Genomic DNA, 14,193 nt, shown 5'->3' with positions numbered 1-14,193 from the left:
CTGCCTTGCTTCTGTGAATAATGGCAGAGTGTAATGGCAGTACAACTCCTAAAATTGAAGTAACAGGCAGGAAACGGGAAAGATTTTCCAGAAAAGAAAAAATAATAAACACAAAATCCATACTTGAAAGTGTTTCTTGCAGATAATCTGCTTCAAGTATAATCACTAAGGCACAGCACTATGAAAACAAGGTGAGTCACTTGGGTATTCGTGCTTGGCTAACTTAGCACTCCAGGTTTCATGAGGACATTCCTTGGATAAGGTGCTAAAACTGAGCCAGACCCACGTAGTTTTTCCCTACTGTTCAGATACCAGTGCCTTTGGAAACAGGACACTGGAGACCATGGTGCAGAGACTCCAGAGAAGTCAGATCACCAGGAGCACATCAACTCCTCAGCACTGATACTAAACCGAGAGTTATAAGCCCAAAAGGATCCAAGGAAACTACATGCACTAGTATCTACACTGTGCACAACCTTCACACCATCTGTACTAATCAACCTTGCCCCACTTGCTATGAATTTCTCCACCTATCACTTCAGCTGAAGGAGAAGTGCCAATGTGGATCATCCTGTGTTGGTTCATATCCTAAACACCATCTGGAGGAGTGGGTGAGTGGGAACAGCCCCAAACACACACCCTCCTGACCCTAGCAACTATCGCCAGGCCTGGGTGAGAGCTGTCTTCAGCTACTCAGACATGACTATATGCCAATATGCTCAGAGACCGCCTCACAGAAGGCAAGAAACATTCAAAAACATGTCAGGAAGAGGTATCTTCTAAAATGAAGGAAGTGAGAGACAGAGAGTTACACTTATCAGCTTAGATTTAATACCTAGAAACACAGACCAAATCACAGTAACTGCCTCTTGGCATGTAAAAGTGAAAAAGAAAACAAAATCATACTGACTGTCACTCAATAGCAAAGGTGCTCCACTAAACATTTGGTTTTCATAATGAAGCAGGCTTCAGAAAATTGGCATTGCATGCATTTGCCTTGTTTATCTTTCACTTGCTTATCTTGTCCTCATAGAGGAACTCAGAAAACATGGGGCAGATGTAACTTCCATATACCAGAAGTGTAACCTGTTTCAAAACCAGGTTCAGAGGAGTTAGCATTTCATTAACAAAATGAAAGAATCTGCAGGGTCTGGTTTAGTCATAAGATAATCAATTTATTTCCACTAAACTTCCTATTAGCATTCTTATTTTTGTGACATCTCTGACTTTAGTAACAGGGATATAGACTGGGATGGTAATTTAAGATTCAGTGTTATCCTTCATTTTAAAAATGGGCTAGAAATAACACTGTGCAATTCAGCATAAACAAAGTTCTACACTTAATAATGGATAAGAAATTATACAAACACATACTGGTAGATAATTAGAGAAAAAGACATGGAAGCAGCAAGAGACCAAAAGCTGAATTAGTATTGTTCTGCCTTGTGAAAGGCAATTATATTGAGATATATAAACAGAAGTATTAGCCTTAAGACATGTGAAATTAATTTCTCCCTATTAAGCCTTACTAGGATGGCCTCAAATAGAGGCTTGCATTCAATTACAGGAACCACAGCATCAGGAAAACATGAGTCAACATGATAGAATACAAAGAATAACAAGAAAGGTCAGTGGAACAAAAAACACAGACTATAATGAAAAAGTGAGCTAATAAGCATTTAACATGGAGAAGGAGGAAATTATACTGATATTCAAGCACATAAAATGGTGCTGCCAAATCAAAAAATAGTATTTTTCCCATATCTTTCAATATGCCCAGAGGCAGAAAAATAAGTGCAAGGGTTAAACTTCACAAAAAAGAGTTGGTTAGGCAGAAAAACTCCAAGTCACTAATATTTTGAATCATTGTACTGTGATAGTTAACTAATAAATATTATCCTCATTACATCAAATCAGTTTAATTGCTTCCTTCTGTCTCACAGATGACCACAAGACAACTATACTCAAAATCATTTAGAAAATCATTAACAGCCACCATCTCTTCCAGACTGTTTAAGATGTCACCTTTCATTTCAGAAGCACTGCATAAAACACCCCATAAAATGCAACTTACAAAGGACTAGAAGAGACAACATTCCTTAATGAACAGTAAAAGTTCCATTTGACCCATGAAAGGTTTGTAGGTTCTGGCTCAGAATTACAACTTTTTGTCCGATTTGCAAAATGAAATATTTTTTTCCTGAAGTGAGATTCTAAGTGTCAGTTAATAATGTTGTTTTGATGCTACAATCAATACTGCATTCACTGACAAAGTCAAAACTTGGCAACCTCAGACTGCAACAAGCAGATTTCCTGGTACCTGTCAACTTCCTTCAGGTAATGACAAAGGAAACTGCAATGGCTTTATGTTCTAATGATTCTTAACACCTTCTGTAGTGTAGGAAAGAAAAGCTGTCAAGATTTTTTGACATCAGAATATGGAAGTTTTAATGAAAAATGCTGTAGTAAAGTTTCTCACATCAGTTTCTGAAATGGACAGCATATTAACTTCATTTCACAGGCTAGCTAGCAGTTGTTGCTGACTATTCATTATCCTAGCAAGATGCCTGGGAGCAGTCTCCTCCTCTATTATTAAACTTTTCTTCTATCTCCACAAAGATATGGGTCAAAATGAGAAAAATTCAGAATACTGCTATCACTACAGCTACCTCTAGTTTTACACTGCCTACCCCTAGCCTTTAGGAAAGAGACGAATTATAAAGGTGGAAACATCTGCTGCAGGAAACCAACATAATACTGAAAATGTAGCCCTTTAGACAGTAAAATAAGAATATCTCAGCAAGAGGTATTTACCTGATACTCACTCCCCCTGTAGACCGCATATTTACAAGGAATCACAAATATCCATCTCTACTGAGTTAAGAAGCAGTCCCATCTGCCAGCCAAGAACCAGGGTAAAGAATTCTGCCCGTTCCTCCTCTTCGTGTCAAAGAATGTTCCTTCAGAGCTGCAAAACTGAATTATACGAATATGCATATTAACTAGATGATTCTTTCACAAATTCGGTAACTCATAATTAACTTTTAGTTATTAATATGCTTATTCGTATAATTTAGCTTCCAGCTTTCAATAAAACTATAGTGGCAGACAAGAAAAAGCCTGGGAAGCCAATATCATTCCTGTTATATAGACCAGCTGAGCTTTATACTTGATGAAAAGAGGCTGTCATTGTAATTCATCCTAGCACCTCAGTTCCTAATGCATCAGAAGGCGCATCAGAAAACTTTAAGGTTCCAGCCCACCAAAAATATTTAGACATAATGTTTTACAGCAAGGCTAATGGAGGAAGTCATAATACCCCATGAATATACTTTTACTATGTCTTTACAGTGTGGGAAATTTTTTATTCCAGATGAGGGATAATTTTCATCTTGCTTCTTTAGAGTGGATTTTGTACTCCTGTCAGGTTAACATTTTCCATACTCCACCTGTAAACCTTGTTGACCAGCTGCAGCAACAACAAAATGCTTTTTTGCAGCCTATTTCAATATAAGGATTCCCAAGTCTTTGCAAACAAACACACCTCAGCACACAAGTAAAAATATAATTCAGTATTATGAAAAAAAAAACCATTCTTGCACTCAGCAATAGTCTAGCCTACTTTATTTGCAAATAAAAAAAAGCGAGTCAGAAATTTGAAGAGAACCGAGTCATTAGTCTTCAGATGATACAAATCTATTCTTTGTACTTGAGTATTAGTTCCATATCATGGTAACTACAGTAACTCATTTAATTGGAATTATGCAGATGTATGTCAGAATTACAGTAAGTAATGAGCTATATTTCTTACAAAGCTAAAACAGATTTGAACACATTATGATCTCAAAGCTGCCTTGGGTTTTTTAAGCTCATATTGCTTTTTGCTAATCCGATTTTCAATCACACAAAATTTCCCAAAGAAAGACTATTTACCAAAATGAACACTGAATTTTAAAAATTATGAATTTCATCTACATGACTACAAAAAACAAGAGCTGCTTCCATCCAACTCTAATAACATTCCATCTTCAAAGAGAGACTGAGTAATTAAAAATCAAAAAAAATTGTTATATTAGAAAATTTTAAAATCATTTTTACAAGTGAAATATTTGAGGCACTGAATATTAAAGAGCACGGTTCACATAGGAAATACAAAAAAGTCTACATGTCTACAACTTTTTCCAGTTACAGACAATGCTTCCAGTCCCCATTTGCAAGAGCAGTGACACATGTATAGAATGTAGAATGAGGTAACTGATGGGTTATGAAATTATGTTTGGCAATTTGAATATTAAATTTCAAATCACAATTACCAGTTTTAGGCGTTCTTTTCTCCTCTTGCCAAAGGAAGAGCTTGATGATCCGGGTTCTGATTCTGGGCCTCCAGTTTTACCATTATCATCATCCTCCTCTTCATCTTCATCAAAGCACCATTCTGGAAGCTCTGGTGGTGCTGGTGCATCATCTTCATCACCATAACGACGAAATAGTTCCTTCAAATAGTCACCTTTATAAATACCTGGAGGTCTGGCCTGAGCAAAAGTAGCCACAGCAGCCTCAATACTGTCAAAAAAAAAAAAAATAAAAATCACTCTGGGTGCTTAATTTACATGTCTTATTCATGTCATGCTTTACCAAATGTAAGAATTATTGGGACTGAGAATCAATATAAATTCTGAAGTGGTAATTGCAAAAACATTCCTTATATTTTAAAGTCCATGCTTAGATCAGTCAGGTAGCAGTTGCTCTTGCACAAGATTCTGTATAACTTTGTGGGCACTGCAAATGTTCTCAAGTAACTGCAGCTGCTCTCAGTCCTTATTGCAGCTCCTAGCACGTTGCTGATCACTGTTTTATTACAGATAAAACTTTTTTTATTGCTACAGAGAAGCAATGGGTGACATGCAGGTAAATACCTGAGGACTGCATGAATACAAAAAGGACCAAAGAAACATATCAACAAACTTAATGGAGAAAAATGCAAATATTTAGATTCAAATATGGTTACCTTTTTCTCTGCTAAGAGAAGGAAGTCTTTCCTCTCATTAGAGGTTTTGCCATCTGGGGGAAAATATGGTTACCCTTTTCTCTGCTAAGAGAAGGAGGTCTTTCCTCTCATTAGAGGTTTTGCCATACTGGGGAAAACCACCCTCATCTTTTTAAATTACTTCTCTTTCCAGACGTTTCTTATAAAAGTACTGCGGTTCACAAGACTTTTACTATGCACCTAATACTTAATCTTGCTCAAATAAATTGGAGGCTGGACCACAAAAAAATTAGAAACCAAAACTAAGAGTCATGCATCTTTACCAGCCAAGTGGAAAACTCTCCAAAACACAACAGTGAGCACACCACAAGGGTTTTATTGCTGCCATTTTCATAGATCCTATGAAAATGTTTAACTAAAAACATTGGATATAATTCTGTCTTCCATTTATCATGGCTATGAAGAACAGTAAAGCTCCAAGAATCAACATTTTAAAATCTTACTATATAGGGGAGAGGAAAAAACAGAAAAACAGAGAGATGTCCCTGTTAGGCTTCTTGACAAGCACATGTCTTAAAACTGAAACAAAAGCAGATACTATACCCTGTAACCTTTTTTTTACAGATATTTAATTCAATTTTTTTTTTTCTGACCTGTACAGTATAGAATAGAGCCTGAGAACTTTAAGAGGCAAATTTTCCAGAATGGACAGAAACAGTGTCTAAGAACCAGTAAGGTTGATTCTGATCTTTGAAAGAGGAGAAGACAAGACTTTCTCCAGAGTGACACTATTACACAGTATAAGTTCAAAAATGACAGTTTAAGAGCCTGAGTTACTTAGAAGGACCTTTTTTCCCTATTCTGTTTTCTAAGACTCCTAATTTCTTTCTCACAAGACATTTTTTACTTTGCTATCTTTGTTTCACATCTTCTGTAATGAATGCCACTGAAAGGACAAAACAAACCAAAAGTTATGGGGCCTGAAAAATGCTCATTTTTTTTTCTGATTATATTAGAAGAACTCTATAATCTTCTAGAATAAATGGCAATGAAAGCCAAAAGGGGTGGCACAGATTTCAAATATAGTACCCTAGCTGAAAAAAAACCAACGTTTCCAGGTTCTAGAAACACAGCAGTTTTTGGGAAAAATGAGTTGTTGAAAAGAGAATCAAGTAAGTTTCTGACCTTACTGGTCAGAAAGCTGAAGAGATTTCAGGCCATTCCCTAAACTAACTATAAAACATATCCCACTGTACACAATACAGCAGCAACACTCCTACATCATACGCTTAAGGAATGAATACAGATGGATTTTTCCACCAGGAAGATCTTATTTCCTCATTAGCAAGAAACAGTGCCTTGTTTTAAAGAATGAAACAGCAAATTAGATTTATCTTGATACAATGCTCAGCATTAACCAGCATCTTGCAAAAATTGTTTCTTTCACTGTGGACATTTTTTCCTACCAGGGGACATCTGGATGTTCTATTAAAATAATCTGACAGAGATTAACAAATTTGATACAATTAACTACCCAAAGCAAAAAAAAAAATAAGATATGGCTGTTGAGTTTTAAGGCTCTTCCCACCAAGGTCTGAAAAAGAGAGGCGACATAAAAGGAGATCCGAAGAGATTCAAGTCCCTTTCCTCTTCAGAACAAAGGATCAATTCTAAGTCTAATTCTTGCATGCTACTTTAAAATTGTTTGATTAAAAGATTACAAATTTTCTAATTCATAGGAAAAACAAGAATCATACTATAGAGCCATTTGTGTCTGTGTCTACTTCCAATACACAGCTAGGAACCTGTGAAGATTCAGCCACCCATTACTAAAGGTTTTCCACCTCCATTACTCCAATATCTTTATTCCAGGTTTACTAACAGACAGCAACGACCCAATTCTTTGCAAACAGCTTGCACATGTATGCTAAGCATAACAACTGTATGTCCAGTCACAAGAAAATCCTGCAACAGTAGTAGAATTTTCTTCACTTAAAGGACCACAAATTAGAAATATCATCAGAATGTTTAACGGGCTTGTCAAGAAACATGACTTTCACAGGACTCTGTCAAGAAGGAAATAGTGTTTTGTAAACACTACACAACAAAAGTTATGCATAAATTATGTTCAACAGGATGGTACAGGCATTGTTTGGGTTTGGGGTTTCTTTTAAAACTAATGTTATCTAAAAAAGATAATTAGTCTGTATGAAGGAAAAAATGTTTTTAAACATGGAAATAATGGTGAGTCTGTTGTAGACTTTAGTCAACAAACAAGCTGAAAACAAAGGCTATGTTTGCCCTCAATCCTTCAGAAGTATGAATGTTACTCTGTTGTTGCTCTAGTTAATCTCTTCAGGTTTCAAAAAAGCCCAAAAACCTACATGCATGCCTACATGAAAAAGATGAAAATGTACGGAAAAAAATCTTTCAGAAATCTCTGAACTCTACATTCTTACTAAAAATGTGGGACATGTCACGGGAAAGAGACACAATATGATACATACACTGCTTAAGGCCCACACACAGCAGGTACAGCTGACTTTTGACCTACCAGACCCGGAATTCTTGACTGCAACAGGCTAAGCTACCAAAGGATGATACAAAAATGTTAATATGGGCTGTTTACTCAAGATTATTAGGCAGCTATAAAACAAGCAGTAGTGAATACATTAGCATAGCTGTAGGACAATGAGTGAAACATACTGAAGAACCCTTTGGCCACATTCCACAAATCCCCAGGAACTAACATACAAAGTTACCTCCAGTCCATCTTCTCGACCAAAAAGGCACAGATCAAAAATCCAGTTCTATTGAAACCATGTGTACAATGGACACCTAGAAAAGACAAGAAAAGGGCACAATCACTTACAAGTGGTTTAACAAACATACTTAGTATCAAAAGTGTGGATTTAGATCCTTCCACCTTCATCTGTAACGTTAAAAGGTTATCTCCTTTCCCATCATGGCAGTACAGACCACATAAGGCACATAAGCCTAAAAGGCAATTTATTACACTCTTTCTGCAAATTAGTAGCAGCAAGGGTCAATCATCACAATCAAGAGCACTAACTTAATGTCATTGAAATATGGTTAATACAGATAAGATTCACAAATCTGCTCAAATGCTTGTCAGAAGGCAATATAATCAAATTCATTAATTGAGCTTTTACTGAATTCAGCAAGCATGACATTCATTTCATACCATCAGGCAAAAAATCATACTCATATTACCTTACCTCAAAACTGAAAGGGGTGCCAATAGACCATAATTCTATCTCAAATTCGCTACAACCATGCTAAGACCAGACATTAATTTGGAAAAAAAAAAAAAAAGTACAAAAAGAGAACTATACAACAGTATAATTATCTTGAATTACTATATTTTCAATGTGAAAAAAAGAATTAAGTCTTCAGACTCTTTTTTTACTGAACTCATCCCCCAGTGAAAGGAGGGATACACTGTCAGATGCATTGAATTTTTTTTTCCTCTCAAGGCAACAGCACCATCTAGTGATAAGCAGACCAGCCTCAAAACTTGTATATTAAAAATATCATGAAGGATTCAGGCAAGATGTTGCCTCTTCCTCCTACTTATTTTAAAATTATAAATATCATTAAAGTTTCCACTAACATCAAGAGCAATTATTCTTAACATTTTTCAGTTGTTACCATAGAATCATAGAATTATTTAGGTTGGAAAAGACTTTTAAGTACATTGAATCCAACCATGAACCCAGCCAGCACTGCCAAGTCCACCACTAAGCCATGTCCCTAAGTGCCAGATCTACACAGCTGTTAAATACCTCTGTGGATGGGGACCCAACCACTTCCCTGTGCAGTTTGTTCTTCTGCTTGACAACTTCACCTTTTGCTGAAGAAATTTTTCCTAATGTCCTAAATCTCCCTGTGTAACTTAAGACCATTTCCTCTTGTCCTGTTACTGGTTGCCTGGGGAAAGACACCAATCCCCACCTGGCTACAACCTCTTTTCAAGCAGTTGTAGAGAGTTATAAAGTCACCCCTGAGTCTCCTTTACACCAGGCTAAACAATCCCAGATCCTCAGCCACTTCTAATAAGACTTGTGCTCCAGACCCTTCACCAACTCTGTTGACCTTCTCTGGACACACTCCAGAATGTCAATGCCTGAGCACCAGTGCCAAGTACCGAGGGACAATCACTTCCTAATCCTACTGGACACTGGCCTTCTTGGCCCTTGGCACACTGATGGCTCATGGTCAGTAGACCAACACACCCAAGTCCTTCTCTGCCAGGCAGCTTTCCAGCTGTTCTTACCCAAGCCTGCAGCATTAGCTGGGGTTGTTGTGACCCCAAGTGCAAGATCTGGAACACAACACCATGAAGCAAGCCACTTAAGCTTTAATTAATTTGCTCATTTCTCTACCACAGCTAGTAATGTAAGGCTAGTTACAATTCACTTGATGCATATTCAAACAAAATTTAATATCTATCTTTTTTTATACTCCTCTACACTGAGGTATAAACTTTTTCAACTGGAGAACCACAGTACCTACAAAAGTAGACCAATGAAAAAAAAAACAAACCAACTTTTAAGTGGGTAAAAGTAAGCATTAACTGTAACAAGATCGGGTTTTGTGACTGCCCCACTAAGGCTCCCTTCTTGATAAAGCAAGATAAAAATTATCATTGATTTTTTTATTAATTTCTAACCATTTAAAAATACTAAAAACTGTGTAACTTGCATCAAATTAAATGGATTTTTGCTTCCTTATATAATTTATTCCTAACTATAATTTCTCCTTTGTCTTCTGCTGAAGCAAAATTTTTGCATGCCACATCCTTAATAAGGTTGGCAGGCATAATCCTGTCCTTCATGCTGCAAAAATAGTTTCCTTCCTATATTGCTCTAGATGAATTGAAAATTTTGATCACTTAACATTGACATTTCAGTCTCTTTTCATATCTAATTATGACACTGAGAACAAAACTGTATACAAGCCTTGCAGCTGTTACTGCTGCCAAGAAGGTTAAGTAAATAATTTTATACACATGACAAAGATAAGAAGCATCTCAGCATGAGACCAAATGGCTTGGAAGAGAAAGATCACACAGGGTACAGTACTATCACTGCTGTAGACCTCTTTCACTTTTGATAAACATCCTCCACACCAGTCCCTCTGATGCTCTGTCAGAGGAAACAAGTGCCCAAAATGACAAATTTCAGTAATTCATGGAAAGAAAATGGAAAATTCCAACATTTCTTTTACTATCAAAGCCTAAACAACATGTTCTTCAAACATTTAGTCAACTATTTTCTCCTTGGCTCTTTCTAAATTACGTTTTTCCCCTAAAGAGGTGCAACATCTAAATAATGGGAAAAAATTCCATAATTCATCAAAAATAAAAAGTTAGTGATTCAACACTAAAATTGGCATTTTATAAGTTGAAACATCAACTAAATAGGTCTGCTACTTATAGGATATCACCATGGTATCCATGCACTAAATAAATTGCTGACCATAACCACTAGTTTGAGTTCCAAAGTATTATTGGAGGACCAGTGGAAGAACTGCAAAAGGAGACTGAAAACAAGGAATTGCTAAAAGAAAAGTGAGTGGGATCAGTCACTAACAATATCTTGCTTCTGGTGTAAGTTTTGAAATACTTTGGGTGACTGGTTCCAATCATTCCCATTTAGCAGTTCCTCATTTTTTAAACCACGTAGTTGTGTTACCATTCAGAGATGAACACACAGGTCTTGGTTTCAACTGAAACAAGAGTTAATTTTCTTCACAGTGGTTGGTGTGGGACTGTGTTTTGGATTTGTGCTGAATACAAGGTTGATAACAGAGAGATGTTTTTGTTATTGCTGGGCAGGGCTTACACAGAGACAAGGCCTTTTCTGCTTTTCATGCTGTCAAGATGGTGAGGAAGTTAAGGGTGCCTGGAACACTGGGAGGAGACACAACCAGAACAGTTGACCCAAACTGGCCAAAGGGATTCTCCGGACCATAGAACACTCAGTGAACAGAGTAGGAGGAAGAAAGAGGAATGGGAGGACATTCAAAGTGATGGCATTTGTCTTCCCAAGTCACTGCTGGGTGTGATGGGGCCCTGCTCTCCTGGGGATGGCTGAACACCCACCGGCCCATGGGAAGCAGGGAATTCATTCCTTGCTTTTCCTGTGTGCATGGCTTCTGCTTTCCCTTTGGAACTGTCTTTATCGCAATTTATGAGTTTTTTGCCTCTACCCTTCCACTTCTCTCCCCAGCCCTACCAGTGGAAAAGTGAGGGACCAGCTGTGTGGGGTTTGGCTGCTGGCTGGAGTTAAACCACAAGAGCATCGAAACAAACTGCGTTTTGTGTGCAAAAAAGAAGTAAGCAAATATCTAAAAGAAAACTAGGTGAAAAAATGTGACCAAATTAATTCTCTCAAGCACTCAAAAAAAAATTCTCAGTAGTATCACATCCTGCAACAGAACATGAAGAAATGGCTACAGATTGGAATACAATAAATTCTGTTTCAACATGAAAAAAAACACCTGTTTATTGTAAGAACAAACACTGTGAGGGGCTGCCAGAAAAAGTTGTGGAGTCTCCAAGCTTAGAAGCTGGTCAAAAGCCAAATGGGCATAGTCCTGAGGAAGTTGCTTTAGCTGGCCCTGTTCTAAAGAATGGCAACTGAGTAGCTGATTTCCACAGCTCCTTTCCAATCAGTTCAGCCATCTTAACATATATCTGAATGAATCCTAAACTGCATGAACACACCAGCTTAGTTTACCAAGCTCTTAGCAATGACACCTGCACAAACAACTGTTCCATGCACTCCTAAGTCACACAGACACTCAGATTCAAGAAGGCTACAAAATTATCATCCAAGATGATCGAGGATAACACCCATTCAGACTCTGGAAACTCACATGCAAAGTAATTTCTTGTCTCTAATACTTTGAAGATAAAGATGAACATTAATATGATTGACAGAAATCAGAGTAAAATAGTTTTAACTCAAACTAGAAGGGATGCAAACTAAACTCAGAACTTATTTCTCTCTGAGAAAAAAAAAATATGCTTAGAACATTCAAATATTCACTGCAAGACAGTATGCCACAGAAGAAAAACTTAACCTAGTATCCACTATCAGTTTTGTGAGACTTACTAAAGAATCTCTGATAATCCAGTTACCAAATATGACTTCAAGTAAACCAGACCACCAAATACAGAATCTGCATTTGTATCAGCAGAAATTACAAAACCACAGTGCAAGTACCATGTATTTCTAGACAGCTCTTGGGCTTGTGTAATTTTCTGCATTAAGTCAACAGCTGTTATCAAACTGATGGATGCAGAAACATACTACTTTATGTAAAAAAATAAAAGAAACATATTGGTTTTGCAGCAAAAACAATCAAATTTACATATGCTTAAACACCATAGTGAGGAAATTAATTTGCTCGGACTTTTAAGAATAAGAGACTGCAGTTACAAGCAAATATTAAACAAACTAAGAATAAAAACTAATGATGGGCATAAGATGGATATAAGATGTACCTATAAGCTCTGAAGGATTCTTATCACTGAAGTGTTCACATACACGGATAAATGTTTCTGTATTCTCAGGTGTAGGGCATTCACCATGCCTGAAAAACACAAAAACACAAGAATTAGGAGACCCCTGGGGGAAAGGCAAAAAGAGAAAAAAAAATTAATTTCTTCAGTTTGATCTTTCAAAATAAAAGCCAAAGAAATAATTAAACAGTGCACACAACTTACCCTTTACATTGGAGCTTTATATATTTAATTCCCTCTTTCTCTATATCATTTCTGTCATAGAATCTAGTGGTGTTGGTCAAGTCTACCAGCAAACCCATTTTAACCTAAAAAACAACAACAACAAAAAAATAAACTTCTATATGTCGTTCATATACCAGACATTCAAATACTAAATGTCTAAAAACATAATAATTAAAAGCAACCACAGGCTACATTTGTAAGTCTAAAAATAATTAAATATTGTATTTGTTTATAAAATCCGTATTTTACCACCATTACAGAACATCTGCATTTCTTTGTGAAAGCTGGTGTCTAAATTAGCACTAGTCATCGACTCAAAAACTTCAGTTTGCTCCACTCAATGATTCTAAATAAGAAAATTCTGCTAACAGTGGGAAAATCTTGTAAAGAATTACTTTAACATGCTAAGAAGACAAACATGATGGAATCAAGTGCTCTTATACAAAGCAGAACAATACTAAACACTGGCACAGTTAAAGTACCATAAGAAAAATTAACTACTGAGACTTAAATATAAGTACACTGTCAGAAAAAATAACTCACTTTAATTTACTTATTAGAGTACAAAATAGTGCAAAAGAATGAACACATTTTCAAGTTAAAAAATTAATCAAATTAATTAAATTCTTAAAAACATCTTATTTAAAGCTAAAATGCAAAACAACCTCAGATATTCAAACATGCTGTCAGCACCTAAGGTGGCAGTGTTAAGCAGTCAGATGTTAGAGCATTCCTGAATCCAGGATGGGATGCCTTGCCCACTCTACCCTAATGTGTCACATCGTGCATCAAATTATTTTTTTAGTGTTTGTTTTTATAGCCGGAAAACAAGTCTTTTAAAGAGCATTGTGGAAGTTACTATGTTTTTAAGAAGGATGGAAAAGCAGAAATTCCCCTGGGTGGAACAAAATCAGTGTATCAAAGTATATCCTACTGATCCTTGTTCCAAACAAATTTTCCAACAACAAACCTACCAGTTGTACTCTGCAAAAACAGCCCACTAACACACCTGAGCAAAGAAAGTATTTCTGGTTTTCTGTCTTGTAAGTGTAAGCAATTGCTTTTGGACAAAAAACTCAATGTCACACTTTCAGGTAAAATCCAGTTATAACTAGAACACAGTTCAGAAACAGCAATTTCACATGGATGTGTTGTTTAGTAGAACCCTAAAGGAAAATTTCCAAATATCTACAGATAGCTTTCCAAGACAGTCAAACTTCTGATGATATACATTTGTAATACTTATATACTTTCATATTACTTTTATTTAATAAATATTAAAAAGCATTATGTTATGTCAACAGCATTAAAACTTCTAAAGTAATATCCAGATCAGTTCTTAATTTCTCATTGTCAACTTTGCATATTGTATTCAGAATACTTTATTTACTCTTATTACAGTGTTTTGCAGACATACAAACCACCTCAC

General features: G+C 36.3%; 1 protein-coding gene across 2 annotated transcripts in view; it reads right to left on the bottom strand.

The window, feature by feature from the left end:
* The window catches only part of RNGTT (RNA guanylyltransferase and 5'-phosphatase), a 169,530-nt gene that overhangs the window by 144,478 nt on the left and 10,859 nt on the right, over window positions 1-14,193 (bottom strand). For both annotated transcript variants that reach the window (XR_002466815.3, XM_021545647.2), the window contains exons 3-6: window positions 12,744-12,847; window positions 12,522-12,610; window positions 7,750-7,825; window positions 4,314-4,563 (exon numbers count right to left, since the gene is read on the bottom strand). Coding sequence is in view for 1 of the 2 variants with exons in the window: in XM_021545647.2 (XP_021401322.1) it covers window positions 4,314-4,563; window positions 7,750-7,825; window positions 12,522-12,610; window positions 12,744-12,847 (519 nt within the window). In the remaining variant the exon portion in view is untranslated. The remainder of the gene's footprint in view (window positions 1-4,313; window positions 4,564-7,749; window positions 7,826-12,521; window positions 12,611-12,743; window positions 12,848-14,193) is intronic.

Source organism: Lonchura striata, chromosome 3 (genome assembly GCF_046129695.1).
Source record: "Lonchura striata isolate bLonStr1 chromosome 3, bLonStr1.mat, whole genome shotgun sequence".
Taxonomy (NCBI): Eukaryota; Metazoa; Chordata; class Aves; order Passeriformes; family Estrildidae; genus Lonchura; species Lonchura striata.
The sequence above is the reverse complement of the archived record's forward strand: the minus strand, read 5'-3'. Positions and strand labels throughout refer to the sequence as shown.